We start from the raw sequence: 16,390 nt of genomic DNA, 5'->3' as shown, positions 1-16,390 counted from the left end.
TCCAGGCCTGCCTGAATGTGACCAGAAACGTCTTCCACACCGATGAACTCAGGAGGTCCGCACTCATTTTGAGGGTAGGAGCGAAAGGGTATGCAGTCATCAGGGACTGCACTACATATGATACTGCCATCGGGGCTTTGAAGGCTAGGTACCTAAAAGCACAAAACGAGGTCCGAGCAAGGCACCGACTCTCTCTACGTCACTAACGGCCAGGAGAGACTATCGATGACTACCTGCTGGATCTGTGGACACTTGCCAAGAAGTGCAGGTACGAAGCAGCTACGGGCCGCTTTCGTGAAGAACAGATCCGGGACACCCAAGTTGCGGAGGTCCACTTGAGGTATGAGACAGCTACTGCTCGAGTCGAGTAAGAAGGACCTGGCTAATCACGCTGAACTGGTGAAATCATTGGAACAGGCCAAGCTCGAGAACGACAACCTCAGAGCCAGTCAGCTCGCTCACCTAGGTGACCCCATCCAAGGACCAACTGCTCCTGCTACCCCTGCCCTAACAGCTGCCACTTCTCGTGCTAGGGAGTGCTCCCATGCTAGGGAGTACTTTTTCTGCAGCAAGAGTCAGCTTCCCTGATCTCGTTGCCCGGCTAAAGACTCAGAGTGTTCCAGCTGTGGCAAGAAAGTACATCAACATTGGGCGAGAGTTTTCCGCATGAGGGGAAACCTGAGGAAGTCCACGGCCTGCACCGCTCCCGGATCCGATTCCAGCCCCAAGCTGTCTGCCCTGAATTCACCTAAACTCACTTGCTGCGCTACACGCCGACGGAGGGTGACTGTGAGTAAACGGTGCGAAAAGGCTGAGCGGCCATCTTGGCATGACTCAAATTCAAACTCAGCGTCATCATTGTCGGAGGACGATGGCCATCTTGCCGCACCACGAGGTCAACACCATCATACCCACGCAGGGCAACCCAGGTCAGTGGCGGCCTCATGAGTGAGGAGCATGGAGTCTCCGTAGTCCTGGCCTCAATGGTTCTGGAACAGGACAGACCTCACCAGATCAGCAATTCCATCGTGACTGTGAAAGTAAACGGACATTCCTCTAAATTCCTAAATGACACAGACTCTACTGAAAGTTTCATAGACTCACGGACTGTGCAAGAGTACAACCTACCTAAAGATGTATCCTTCCAATTATCACATATTCCTTGCGTCTCATTCGTATTCTATGCATATACAACATTGTATCGTGCATTTATCGTTCGGGGGGGGGAATTTGTAAATTTCACCTGTATGTACTTGATGAATTGTGTGCTCTGTGTCACCTTAAAAGCGTGATCTTGGAGTATTCTGGTCCCTGCCCCCTGTAACAGTTCGGAACGGAGGGCCCCTAAAATCAGAGCCCACATGCAGCCTCTCCACACTGAATATCGACCCCATCCCCCCATCTCTCTTCCCGAATCTGTCCTCGGACTGCAAATCTATTACTACCACAGCAGGAGGTACAGCACAGCATACTGAGATTTCATAAAAGTCTGAGACACAATGTCTGCTCAACGAAGGTATCATCGAACCTAGCACCAGCCTGTGGAGAGCACAAGTTTTAGTGGTAAAAGGGGTAAACAAGTCCAGGCTTGTAATTAACTATAGCTCAACTATTAATCGGTAAACACTCCTGGACGCAAACCCCTGCCCTCGAATGTCAGACATGGTGAATGATATTGTGCAATATTGGGTCTAATGGACCATCGACCTGAAAGCTGCCTATCACCAGCTGCCAATCTGTTTCGAGGACAGTCTATATATGGCATTCGAGGCTAACGCTCATCTCTAACAATTCCGGAAGGTCCCTTTCGGTATCACTAATGGGATTTCTGTCTTCCAGAGGCAGATGGACAGAATGATGGATGAGCATGAGTTGAAGGCTACTTTCCCCTACCTCGATAATGTCACCATACCTTGGAAGACCATGACACCAACCTCCAGAGTTTTCTCCACAGCGAAAGCCCTGAACCTCACTTATAACTCTAACAGTGCGTTTTCAGGACTAAACGTCTGCTATCCTTGGCTACATGGTGGAGAATAGCATAATTGGCCCCGATCCCGATAGGATGCACTCCCTGTTAGAGCTCCCTATTCCCAGGACCACAAAGGCTTTGAGGAGATGCATGGGGTTTTTCTCACATTACGCCCAGTAGATCCCTCAATATGCTGATAAGGTTTGCCACTAATTTCCCCTTCTCAGCTAAAGCCAAAACGGCTTTTAACTACCTCTGGAATCACATTGCGAAAGCCGCCATGCACGCAGTGGACAAGAATGTACCTTTCTAAGTGGAAAGCAATGGTTTAGGCATAGCCCTTGCCACTACCTTCAACCAGGCGGGCATTTTTGGCGTTGCATTTTTTTCTCGGACATTACAAGGCCCCAAGCTCTGGAACCCATCTGGGGAAAAGGAGGCTCAAGCCCTTGTAGAAACTGTGAGGCACTGGAGGAACTACCTGGCTGGTAGGAAATTTACGCTCCTCACTGACCAGCGCTCTGTTGTATTCATGTTTAATAATGTCAAGAGGGGAAAAATTAAAATGATAAAATTGCTAGATGGAGGATCGACCTCTCCACCTACAATTATGACATTTCCTATTAGACAGGAGCCCTCAATGACCCTCCAGATGCCTTATCCAGAGGAAGCTGTGCCTCTGCACACACCGGCCAACTGCGAGCTATGCATAATGTGTTCTGCCATCCAGGGAGTTACCCTCATGGCTCATTTTGTCAAGGCGCGCAATCTGCCCTACTCCATGGAAGACGTCAGGGAGATAACCAGGTCTTGCCAGGTCTGCGCAGAGTGCAAGCCGCACTTCTGTCACCACACAAATGTGCACCTGATCAAGTCACCCAGGCCCTTCGAACAGCTCAGTGTCGATCTTAAGGGACCTCTCCCCTGCACAAACAAGAACACTTTCTTCCTCTCTATCACTGATGAGTACTCCTGCTTTCCGTTCGCCATTCCATGTCCAGATGAGGGGCATCACATCCAGCAGGACTACTAGCAACAACACCCAGGGAAATGGGCAGGTTGAAAAGGAGAATGCCACAGTCTGGAAGGCTGTCAAACTGGCCCTGAAGTCAAAAGGCCTTTCAACTCACGCTTGCAGGAAGTCCTTCCTTTGGCGCTCCATTCCATCTGGTCACTACTATGTACCATGACCAACGCTACTCCTCACAAGCTCCTATTCAATTTCGAAAGAAGGTCGGCATCAGGAACTACACTCCCTAATTGGCTCACCACTCCTGGTCCAGTCCATCTCAGGAAGCACGTGAGGAGAAGCAAGACCTGGTGGAAAGGGTGAAACTGCTCCACACCAATCCTATATATGCCTACGTGGAGTGCCAGATGGCAGAGAGGACACTGTCTCCAACTGGGACTTGGCACCTGCCAAAACAAAGGGTCCATTGCCTCATCAGGGCCTCAGTTCAGGAGGAAAGTGCATTCTCCTCCACCGTAAAGGGAGACCCAGCCTGCCTCTTCTCCCTCACAAGGGGACCAGGAGATCCAAGGAGTCCAAGGCCCCCCGGTGCTAAGGCACTCCACCAGGATCTCCACCCTCACAGACTGCTTAAATCTGTAAATTTGTAAATAACTGTATATTTCTCAACTTTTTTTTTTCTCTGAACCCATGTTCTCTGTCTTCATTCAAAGACCCTAAATTCTACAGGAAGGGGTGAATCCAGTGAACTGGGATTCACTGGTAGTGTGTTGTGCCTATGGCTGGCTCTGCCCTGTATGCTCAAATATAACCTGTTTCCTGCCTAAACCCAGAATCCTTCTGGAGTCTACTGTGAAACCCTACCCTCAGTTAAAAGCTAATAAAAACATTTGTTCTCCCTCCAGTTTTGAGACCTTTTATTCATGCTACAGATAGCTGCTTCTTTATGATCTTTGAATCTGCTTTTCTTTAATTGACTAAAGGTTGAGCTGCAGCATCATGTGTGAAGGTGAATTTCATCTGCTGTTGCTGAGAGGTGGTTCCAGGGATGTCGCCGATGTTTTCTTATATCTTATTGGAAGGTAGCTTGCTTTGATGGTTGTTAAACATAAGATACATCCTTGTATTTTTCACAGCTTCTGAAGGCATGCAGATAAAAGAAGTTATCTGCTCAAACGTTTCCAGTTGTCAAATCACCAACTCATAATTATTCCTTCCGTTTTGGGAGGAAAATATGTTTATTTTGTGGTTAGATTGGCTTTAGCCTGTTTGGCAACTAAAAAAAAATGACCAATGAAGTAATCAATCTGTATCAGTCATGAAAATCTCAACCTGAGAAAGATGGTTCCTGCCTATCCTTGCTGACTAACTTTGATGGAATCTGGAGGTGGACATCTGTCACTAGAGTTAGAAAGCTTCTGACTCTAGACTAAGTAATTCTGCTTGACAGAACACAACGGATAAAATGCTTCTACTTTTTTTAAAAAAGCAGAAAACTTACCACTGTTATGGGTTAGTAAGCCACATATGTTCAGAAGGTTAATTCCCACCCAGAATGCTAAAGCATATTTTGGAGAGATAGCTGACTGACCCAAATTTTGTTTATTGCCCATCTAAATTTGAATTTTGAATTTAGGCAACTGGAGTTTCAAACTGGGCTTGCGAATTCTATAAAGAGAAAAACAAAACTATGCATATATGATTTTCTTGGTATTTTGCTTTGAGATCTGTTTAACAGGATGAGTACCAATGCATATCAGATATCTATCTGACAAAAATGACAACAAAATAAAATAGAAATTAAAATAATTCATGCATTAGAAGCAGATCTTGGATTTCATAAAATTCTGGCATTAGTTGGTGTCCTTTTGGGTTCAGAACTATCAATTAGAGCTCTGAAATCTTCAAGACACAACATAATAATATCACTATGAAATAATATCAATAAGAAATGTGTTCATCACTGTCTCAATGACACATGCATTCATTTTTAAAAGATACATGTATTGAATTAAATAAACTAGTACTGAAACATTTTGCTTCAAATATCCAGCAGGTCAGGCAGTATTAGTGGAGAATGAGGTTAACAAATCATTAACTGTCTCTCTACAGGTGCTGCCTGTCTTCCTTTCAGGCCAGACATTTTGTCAGAGTTCCAGATCTTGTTGCAGTATTTCAGCTTATCCTGACCTCATTGAACTTTTGATGCAACCCAGAGTTCTGATGAAGACTTTTGACTTGAAACATTAAATCTCTTTCTCTTTCCATAGAACCTGCTGCATATTTCCAGCATTTTCTGTTTTTGTTTCAGATGTGTATCATCCGTAGACTTTTTCACTTTGCTTTTAGGTTTGTCTAAAGTACTTTCTCTCTGCACTACCTTTCTTCTTGTTGAATTTTCCAAATGTGTTCTATCTTTTGGTTGCTGGTCTTTAATGAGGATTTAGTGTACACTTCCAGTCGTTTCTTCTTGGCTAAAATGGCCTTATTAATATCAGCTGCAAAGGAATTAACAGGTAATGAAGTAACTGGTAAAAGTGACCTATCTGCTGATGTCCCTTCATCTCCACAATAAATCTTATGATCCTTCTCACTGCTGCAAATCAGATATATCTTTCTTTAAATTAGGAGACTAAAACAAACACTATTCAGTGTCGTTTCATCAAGGTTCTCCATAACTAGTAAGACTTTCATACTCTTTCCTGTGAAATGTTATGAATTCCCTTCCATACAATTCAATTAATGCATTATTCAACCATTTCTAATGCCACAATCCTATTCTGCAATGAGATTTTGAGAATTACCTTTGACAAATGGACAAACAGCCATATAATTTAAGAAGGCTTGCTTTATTGATACTCACAGGAGACCATACAGCCTCTTGGGTATGAACAGAGCAATCCCATCTCCTCATTTCTCTGTTGCCCAGCAAACATTCTCCCTTGCACATCTTTTAAGAATAATTATAATAATCCACTTAATGTATTTCTGCAGCTCTGGAATGTGAGGGGACATTGGAACACCTGGGTGATACTCATGTGGTCACTGGTTAAGGTGCAACAACCCACGTCAAGTACAAATTCAGATCGATAAAATAGGGGAGAAGATACCCAAACATATATTATATAAATGGAATGAAAAATTGATACAACGTAGGAATTCTCCAATATTACATCATCTGCTCAATATTTGGAAGAAGATTCATGTAAAGGAATAAAACAAATTACCAATTACCAAAACTAATACTGACGCAAAATCAGCTAATCCCTTTTACAATAGATAACCTTTCCTTTAGAGAATGGGAGAAAAAAGGGATCAAAAGAATAGAAAATTGCTTTTCGGGAAATAAATTATTATCCTTTGAACAAATGAAGGATAAATATAATATAACTCACGATACAGTGTTGGCATACTACCAACTGAAATCCTACTTGAAGGACAAATTGGGAAGCAGTCTGAGGTTACCAGAGGGAAGTAATTTTGAAAATGTGATTACAGACACAATGATAATTTAAAAATTTATAACAAACATGTATATTAAACTACAAGAAAAGGAGAATGAGGAAACAAATGGTAAAACAATACAAAAATGGGAATAAGATCTAAACATAAAGATAAAGAAGGAAACATGGGAGAAGTTATGCTCAGGAACTATGAGAAATACAATAAATATGAGGTTACGTATGATACAATAAAACTGGATGCACAGGCTATATATTACACCTCAAAAGTTAAATAAATGGGACCCAACAGTATCTGACAGATGTTTTCGCTGTAAAAAGGAAATGGAAACAACAATTCATGCAATCTGGACATGTGAGAAAGTGAAAAAATTTTGGGAAGATCTAAACCAGATATTAAATAAAATCACAAAAAGCGTTATACCAAAAAACCCAGAGATCTTCCTCCTAAGTAACATAAAAAACAAAGAATTTGGACTTGATTTGGATGGTGCACAAAAAAGATTTGTTATGATAGCCCTAGCTGTAGCAAAAAAATGTATTATGTCAGCCTGGAAATTAGTAGGTAACTTGAGAATACAACAATGGTATATAGAAATGAATCAATGTATTCCATTAGAAAAAATAACATATAATTTAAGAAATAATATTACAATATTTGAACAAATATGGGAGCCATACATGAAACATAATAGAGAAAACCTACCGGGGACATCTACCACCTAAAATGACAGAAGGAGAAGAGAATGAAAAGAATTGACTCAGTGGAATTTCTTGTTTATTTTTATTGAGTGACAACATTGTTTGACGGGTTTAATGTATCTTAGATTCTGAACTTTAAATGAATGGGAGGGGAGGTAAGGAGGGTGGGATGGGAAGAGGGAGGGGGGGAGAAAACGACACTGTATATATTTGAAAAGGAAAATGTATGTATCTTGATCAATGTGGTTTATAGTGTGAAAAATAAAAAATTTTTTTTAAAAAGTACAAATTCAGATCCCCGGAGTTTTGAGGCATCACTGCAAACAGCTGTGCCAAGGAGTCTTCCCTCAACTACTGTTGTTCAGTTGATGAACAGTTTAGAAGTGTTTAGCAAATTGTATTGGATCTTTTTTCAAAGCTAAATTGGGTGCTACATTTCTCTTGATAATTATATATTACACCATAGCAGGAACCTCCCAGTGGCCAACCATTTTAATTCCGCGCCCCACTCCCATGCCGACATGTCGATCCACGGCCTCATGCATTGCCAAACCAAGGCCACCTGCAAAATGGAGTCAATTAACATTGACTTTTCCACTTTCTCCCTCTCTTTTCCTCCAACCCCCACCCCTTCCATTCAGAGAGCTATCCCCCCCCCCACCCCGCAAGAAAGCCATCACTTCTGTACTTTTTTTCTCTTCTGCCCTCCCACCAAAATCCACCTATGACCTCTTGCTTGTGGGCTTGCTCTTCCTGTCTCCCCCCCCCCCCCACTGTTTTATTCAGGCGCCTACCTGCTTTTTGCTCATACTTTAATGAAGAACTCAGATCTGAAATGTTGGTTATGCATCTTTGCCATAAAGAACGCTGAGTGACTTGCTGAGTTTCCCTAGCACTTTTGTGTATTAATTTTGATAAATATAGATGTGTTCATTCTGTTTTCTGAGGCTACAGCATTGAAAAAGACCACAGTAAAAGTAGTGACTGAGATTGAGGTGTTATTTCTGTGTTTTGCTCTTTATGGTCTGCCAAAGGGAACTCAATCCAGTCAGGGATCAAATATTTTGCAGAGTATGTTTCAGGATGTTCATTTATGAGTTTGGAGTGAAGCAGCTCTTCCCCTTAATTCCATAGGTCTTTGGAGAGATGATCACCAGATCTGGATAAGTATGATCAGTACATGTTAACATGATAATTCTAAAGATTGGAATGAAGTGATATCTTGTTGTTTGCATCCATAAATATGACAAATAAGTGATCTGGTAAACCTGGATTGGCTTTCAAGTTCAAAATTTGGTTTCAAACATATTAAGGAACAATTGTTAACAAAGCACAATAAAACAAAACTCCGAGATGATAAGTCAACATGCTCGGAAAGGCTCTTAGGGGCTTGTACATTTGCTAAAGAACATCTCAAGTTTCTAAACACAGGGTAAAAGTCTAAGCAAACAAAATAGCTTAGACATAATTTCAGTCAGGGAAATTAGGAGCCCCTGCCTTTGAAATGTCAGTTACATACCCCAGGCATAAGTTAAAGTAGGTTCTGTGAACATATTGCAAAGGAATAATGAACATGAATATATTTAGCAGAAAGCACAGCCAGAATGGAGATGCAAATAACAATGAGAATGCAAACTCAAGTGATAAGATATCTAAAATTAAAATAGTCTTTGGTTGTAAAGCTGTAGAATAAAGTGTTGAAAAATCTTGATAAAGTGTATATAATCTGCTGCCAAGATAACAAGAAAAGATTACTGACCTATTGAAAGAGTATGACCAATATGTTCAGAGAGACTATCTTTGTTTCAAGGATCGTCCTAAACGACGGCATATATAGTTTTGCCACAAGCCGCACATTATACATCTAAGAGCCGCATATGGCTTGCAAGCCATGGTTTGGCCTCCCCTGCACTATACCTATCAGATCTAATTTCTATTTCAAGTTTTCAACGTTGTTGAAATATCCACCTTTACCATATTATTCCTCTTAATGAATTGCATATTGTCTATTTACATTAGAAACAAGAGGATGACTGGGGAAAGGACAGAACCACTCAAGGACAAAGGAGGGAATTTATGCTTGGGGTCAGAGGAAATGGACAGATACTAAAGAAGTACTTTGCATTAGTGTTTACCAAGAAGAAGAACATACAGTGATAGGGCACTTAAGATCAAGAAAGTGATGGTTTTGGTTCTTTAGGGAGCTTTAAGGTAGACATGTCCTTTGGGCCCAATGGGATATATACCAGTTAGTGAAAAAAGCAAGTGAAGATATCGCTGAGTGTTGAGAGGGATCTTTGCATTCTCACCAGCACTAGAAGAGGTCCCAGAAGACTGAAGAATGGCCAATGTTAGATCTTTGTTCAGGAAGGGAAAAAGAATAATCCAGGAAATTATAGGCCAATAAGCCTTGCATTGGTAGTAGTAGGGAAACAATTAGAAAGGATACTTGATGGGAACTACCAGTTTCCCCAGTAACCACAAGGACAAAGACTGAGGGGTACAATAGGCTTTATTGTACAGAAGACTTGAACTGGCCTGGATCCAAGATAGGGAAGTGCAGGGAAGGGAGAGGTGGCTCAACCTTTATGGCCTAGGCCACAGGGGAGAGTGTCATCAGGGGGGCGCAGGCCAGCCTGTGCCTTTACCAGCCAATGGCTATGTACAATCCATATCATTACAATGTTTAAGGATAGGATTGATGCACATTTGAAAAGTCGTGGACAAAAAAACGAGAGCCAACACGACTTTGTGAGGGGCAGGTCATGTATTAACATTTTGATTGAGGTTTATGAGGCGGGGGCGTGGCAAGATGGCATAGAGTCTAGACGTGTAATCTCGACCTCTCTGGCCGGACTTTTAAGAACCTGTTTTTAACCCCTTGTTTTCAAGTTTAAACTTTTTAAAATTTTAGTCTAAAGTATTAAGGAACTGTTATGGCCATTAATGGTAAAAAGATTAAACCTCAAGTGCAGAAGAAATTACATTTTCGGAGTGTTGGAAGATTTAGGGCCTAAACGGCCTCAGGTTTAATTTCTTCCGTGCCTAAACCACAAAGATTGCCTGTGGGAGCTGAAAAAAAAAAGACTACTACTCACCAAGAGAAGGACATCGCTGGAATTACCCGTTCTCAGGAGGAGGGTGCGTGTGCCCATGAAGTGGATCCCGATTCTGGCAGCCTGCCGACTTTAACGGAGGGAGCACGCAAGACGACTCCATTGCTTGAAATGCCTCAGGAAGTACTCCAACCTGAATATCTTGATCTTTTCTGTGAGTTTTGAAACAACAGCGAGTTGTGGGGGGGAGACCAGCGTCGACCCCCTGAGGAAGTCGGGGTGCCGTCGCTGGGAGTCCAGACCCGCAGTAAAACTCTTAAACAACCTGTTGTTGAGATGCAGCAGGAGCTGCAGTTATCTGGTTCTGCCACTACATTAGAGAAAGCAGGGCTGAGCTTTTCTGAATTACAATGTCAACAGTTAAACGCTGTCATCCAGCCTATGATGAATGAAATGACTCAAAGGATAAGTTTAGAACTGAATACAGTTAAAATACATGTGGAAACATCTTCTGAAGATTTTTTTAAAATTCAGTCTGCTTTTTTGGAATGTCAACAACAAGTGGCTTCTAATACAGAAAAAGTGTTGGAAGTGGAAAAATCCATTAAAGAATTGCAAGAACGTGAGAGGGAGTTAGAGAGGAAAGTAGACTATTTGGAGAATCAAAGTAGAAGGAATAATGTGAAGATTGTTGGTTTGCCAGAAGGTATGGAAGAATAAGATCCTCTTCGTTTCTTTAAAGAATGGATCCCACAAGTATTGGGGCAAGAATTTTTCTCTGGAGGGTTGGTATTGGAAAGAGCTCATAGAGCCTTAAGAAGAACACCTCTGCCTGGTCAATCACTGTGATAATTCGATGTTTGAATTATTTGAACAGAGAAACAATACTTCGTCTAGCAGTGCAAAATGCGAGACAACGTCAAGCTCCGTTAATGATTCAGAGTAGTAGAGTTTTTTTTAATCCAGATTTGAGTCAAGAGGTTATTCAGCGTCGGCGTCAATTTAATCCAGTTAAAGAAATTTTGTGGCGTAAAGGCTATAAGTCTACTTTTCGCTATCCGGCAGTGTTGAAGGTGTTTTATGGAGACTTTCAATCTCGGTTTTTTGAGAATGATCGAGAAGCAATGATTTTTGCTGATTCGTTGCCAGATGTAAGAGGACAAAGACGTACTCCACGATTGTCTCCTAAAGAAAAATATGGTTGTTCTGGAAATGGAAGAAATGGCAGAAATGGGAATGGAAAGAGTTCAATTTCTCTTGAAATGGGGTCTCCGAGTTTGGAATCTCTTGGATGAATAGAAGAACTTTCTTATTCTTACTTTATTTTTATGTCATTATGATATCTTGTTGTTATTCTTTGTTCGGCTGGGAAGGGAGAGATTTGCTCTATGTTCTATTAGTCATCAGCCACTGGTGGGTGATCCACACCCAAGTTTTGTTTAGGGATTACTACCTTTTGGTAGTTTTTTTTTCACTTTTTCTTTTTTTTTTGGTTAATTAATTTTTCTTTATTTTTTTTCACTTATTTTCATTTTATTTAGTCTTTAATTTGTGGATTTTTTTTCTCCTATTGGAGGGCCTATTTACATTGATTTGAGTTTTTATATATTGATATTATTAGTTCTTAGTAATATTAGTAGATATGTCAAAGTTGAGGTTTGCTACTTTTAATGTTCGAGGTTTAAACAGTCCAATTAAATGTAAGCGCATTTTGGCATATATTAAGAAAATGAAAATTGATGTTGCTTTTTTACAAGAAACACATCTGAATGTCAAAGAAAGTATGAAATTGAAGAGGGACTGGGTAGAGCATGTATATTCTTCTTCATTTAATTCCAGGGCTAAAGGTGTACCAATTTTGATACATAAGAATTTATCTTTTGAATTACAATCAATGGAGGAAAAGGCAGGATGTATTCTTAAATTAAATTGTAAGATTTTTAGTGAATTTTGGACTTTATTTAATATTTATGCCACAAATGTAGATGATGAAACATTTATTTCTGATGCATTTTTATATCTGGGTCAGGCTAATGATAATGTTTTAGTTGGTGGTGATTTTAATTGTGTTTTGGAACCTTTATTAGATAAAACCTGAAGAAAGTTAAGAAATCTAAAATGGCAGTTCAGGTTCAAGCATTGATGAAAGATCTTAATTTAATGGATATTTGGAGACGTCTTAATCCAACAGAGAAGGATTTCTCCTTTTATTCAACTAGACATGAATAGTTTTCAAGGATTGACTTTTTTTTAGTATCGGCACATTTACAGGGGAAAATACAATAAGCGGAATATAAAAGTAGGGTGATTTCAGATCATTCTTTGTTATACTTTACATATGCAACATCTGAGAAAATTCAAGTGGCTTATTGTTGGAGGTTTAATATAATATTGTTAAAAAATACAGAATTTATTGATTTTTTTAAAAAACAAATTAATTTCTTTTTGAAAGAAAATTCTAATTCTGTTCAAAGTAAATTTGTATTATGGGACGCTATGAAAGCTTATTTGAGAGGACAAATAATTAGTTATACTTCTAAAATAAAAAAGAATCGATTAAATCAGGATCTTGAATTAGAAACGGATTGGTGAATTAGAAAAGGAATTTCAGAAAGATGCTACAGAAGATCAGAAAATAGAATTGTCTAGGTTGAAACTGGAATACAATACTCTACAATATTATCAATTTGAATGTATGATTAATAGGACTAAACACGATATTATGAATGGGGAGAGAAATCACATAAGGTATTGGCATGGCAATTAAAGAAAGAACAGGTTTCGAGGACTATTAACGCTGTTAGACGGAATTGACTTATCACATAAACCTCGTGAGATTAATGATGAATTTTGTTCATTTTATTAAAAGTTATATACATCTGATGGAAAACAAGAAAATGGATCGATTGATTTTTTAAAAAAAATCACAGTTGAATTTACCGACATTAGAGGATGTAGATATACAGGAGTTGGAAGCACCATTTACTGACTTGGAAATTAAAATGGCTATGATGGAAATTCTGAATGGTAAATCGCCTGGTGATGATGGATTTTCGGTTGAATTTTATAAAATTTTTTATGATGACTTCTCTACACTGTTTGGAGATGTATTTCGCCAGGTTGGAGAACATTATGAATTGCCTGAATCTTGTTCTAGTGCTTTAATTACAGTAATTCCAAAGAAGGATAGAGATCCTTTGAAAGTATCTTCAACGATCTCGTTGTTAAATGTAGATTATAAAATTATAGCTAAAATTTTAGCGAATAGATTGGCTAAATTTTTAACTAAGCTGATTCATATGGATTAGACAGGTTTCATAAAGAATAGATATGCCTCAGATAATATTTTATGTGTGATTAGTTTGATTAATAGATTCCGACAATCCTCAGACCATCCAATGGTGATATCTTTAGATGCCGAAAAAGTGTTTGATAGATTTGAGTGGAATTTTCTCTTCAAAGTTCTGGAGAAATTTAAGTTTGGTCCTTTTTTTAATTGGTTGGATTAAAGCTTTATATAGTAAACCGGTAGCTAGAGTACTGACGAATGGTTTGATTTTGGAACCGTTTAAATTGACCCGATCTACTCATCAAGGTTGTCCTTTATCACCAGCATTGTTTGTGTTAGTGATCGAACCTTTGGCACAGTTGATAAGACAAAATATACAGATACAAGGTATGAAAGTTTTAGATGAGGAATATAAAATTAATTTATTTGCCGATGATGTATTGGTATATCTAACAAATCCAGCTTAATCATTTTTACATTTGAAGGAGTGTCTGATGCAATATGGATGTCTTTCTGGATATAAAGTTAATTGGGAAAAAAGTGAAATATTACTGGTGAGTGAAGGAGATTATTCACTTATAAGAATATTCTTAATTTGAAATGGATGGATCAAATTAAGTATTTGGGTATAATTTTGGATGTTAATTATCAATCTTTATATAAATTAAATTATGTTCCATTAATAAAAAAAATTAAAACTGATTTGATTAAATGGAAAGATTTACCTATTAATTTATTGGGTAGAATAAATACAATTAAGATGAATATTTTTCCACGTATGCAATATTTTATTGTTATATATGTTACTTATTATCTGTATTTTGAACGAATAAATAAAGTTTAAAAAAAAAGGTTTATGAGGCAGTAACAAAGGAAGGCAGCAGAGGAGGGAGCGAGGAAACAGACGAGGGAGAAAGACGGAGGGGTGACCAACAAGAGGACCAACGGCAGGAGGCTCGACAGACGGCCAGCCCAGGAGGGGAGGACGAACAGCAAGAGGCCCAGCAAGAGGAGGCCCAACAAAGAGATAGAAGCAGCTCATCAGGAAAAACAGAAGAGACACAGACACAAAGAAGAGAAGAAGACACAAACACAGGTACAGACACAGAAGAGGAAGAAGAAGACCAAGATCTTCACAGAGAAATAGAAGGTAAAACAGATGGACAGAATATAGATAAAGCCTTTTTTGAATAACAAATGAGATCATTAAAAGAATGGTTATCATTAGAATTTAGTGCAATTAAAAGAAAAATGAAAAGAGCAGAAGATAAAATGCAAAGTTTAGAACAGGTCATGACAGAAATAGGGAAAAGAGTAGAAAATGTAGAAGAGCAGGAAATAGCTGTAGAAACGAAGTGAATGACAAGAGAAAAATTGGAAGAAAGTGACAAAAAAGTTAACGAGACACAAGAGTTGTTATCACAGAAAATTGATATGTTGGAAAATTATAGTATGTGAAACATAAAAATAGTGGGTCTGAAGGAGGGTGAAGAAGGCACAGACATGAAGGAATTTATAAAAGGATGGATCCCGAAGGTCCTAGGAACGACAGAAATGCAGGAAGAAATGGAAATAGAATGGGCACACAGAACACTAGCTCCGAAAGTGCAGACACATCAAAACCCAAGATCCATCTTAGTACAATTTTTGAGATATACGACGTGAAAATATACTGGAGCGGGCAAGGAATAAAGTTAAAGATACTAGAATACAAGGGTCAAAAAATATTTTTTTATCCAGACTTAAGTTTTGAACTCTTAAAGAGAAGGAGTTTAATACAGTGAAAACAATTTTATGGAAAAAAGGTTATAAATTCATGTTAAGACATCCAGCCATGCTTAAAATATTTAAACCTGGGGAGCAAAACAGACTGTTATTGGATCCGGAGGAAGAACAAGAATTCACAGAATGTTTGCAGGACAGAAGAGATGTAACAAGAATGAAGAACGGTGATAAAGTACATATAAAGATGTAGAAACAATGTTTATGTAAAGAACTAAAGAGGGAAAAGAGAAGGGAAGGAAGGAAGTAAAGGAGGAAAGAAAAGAGAGAGCTTTGTTATATGTGTAAAAAAAGTGTTTTCTGGGGGGGCTGGGGGAGAGGGAATAACCATCACTGCAAAATCAGTTGATGCTTGCGAGCAAGATCACAATCCAAATGGAAAGGGGAGCTGTGGTTGCCCAGCAAGGGATAAGGGGCAACTCAAAGAGGAGGGGAGCATTTGGAGTTAAGGTATTATTGGGTGTGGGAATTGATGGAGTATTTTATGTTTTAAATGTGTTGTCATACATTGAGTTTAATAAGGGAAAACTAAGAGATGAAAATGGGAAAAAGGGGGGTGGAGATGGTGAGGAAGTGGAAAAGAGGTGTAAGCAAGATATAAGATGGCCACATTGAACTATATGACTATAAACATTAATGGAATACATAACCAAATTAAAAGGAAGAGGCTATTAAATTTACTGAAGAAAGAAAAAATAGATATAGCATTTGTGCAGGAAACACATCTAACTGAAGTGGAACATAACAAATTAAAGAGAGACTGGGTAGGACATGTAGCAACAGCATCATATAATCCAAAAGCTAGAGGTGTAGCTATATTGATTAATAAAAATGTACCAATCAAAATAGAGGAGGAAATAATAGATCCAACAGGAAGGTATGTAATGATAAAGTGTCAGATATACTCAGAATTTTGGAACTTGCTCAATATATATGCACCTAACGAGGAAGATCAAAAGTTTATGCAGGATATTTTTTTGAGGATTGCAGACACACAAGGAAATATATTGATAGGAGGGGATTTTAACCTTAATTTGGATCCAATGTTGGATAAAACTGGACAAAAGACAAGCAAAAAGAATAAAGTAGCCAAATTTATGGTTAAATCAATGCAGGAAATGAAACTTATGGATATATGGAGGAGGCAACACCCAAGAG

At 39.0% G+C, this 16,390-nt stretch overlaps 1 protein-coding gene across 13 annotated transcripts in view; it reads right to left on the bottom strand.

Moving 5' to 3' along the window:
* Positions 1-16,390, bottom strand: part of sycp3 (synaptonemal complex protein 3) — a 63,030-nt gene that overhangs the window by 24,521 nt on the left and 22,119 nt on the right. For all 13 annotated transcript variants that reach the window (XM_069941289.1, XM_069941277.1, XM_069941281.1 and 10 more), the window contains one exon: positions 5,323-5,440. In XM_069941289.1, coding sequence (XP_069797390.1) covers positions 5,323-5,440 — 118 coding nt within the window. The remainder of the gene's footprint in view (positions 1-5,322; positions 5,441-16,390) is intronic.

The sequence above is a fragment of the Narcine bancroftii genome, chromosome 5 (genome assembly GCF_036971445.1).
Source record: "Narcine bancroftii isolate sNarBan1 chromosome 5, sNarBan1.hap1, whole genome shotgun sequence".
NCBI classification, from domain to species: Eukaryota; Metazoa; Chordata; class Chondrichthyes; order Torpediniformes; family Narcinidae; genus Narcine; species Narcine bancroftii.
This window is presented reverse-complemented; position numbering and strand designations above follow the sequence as displayed.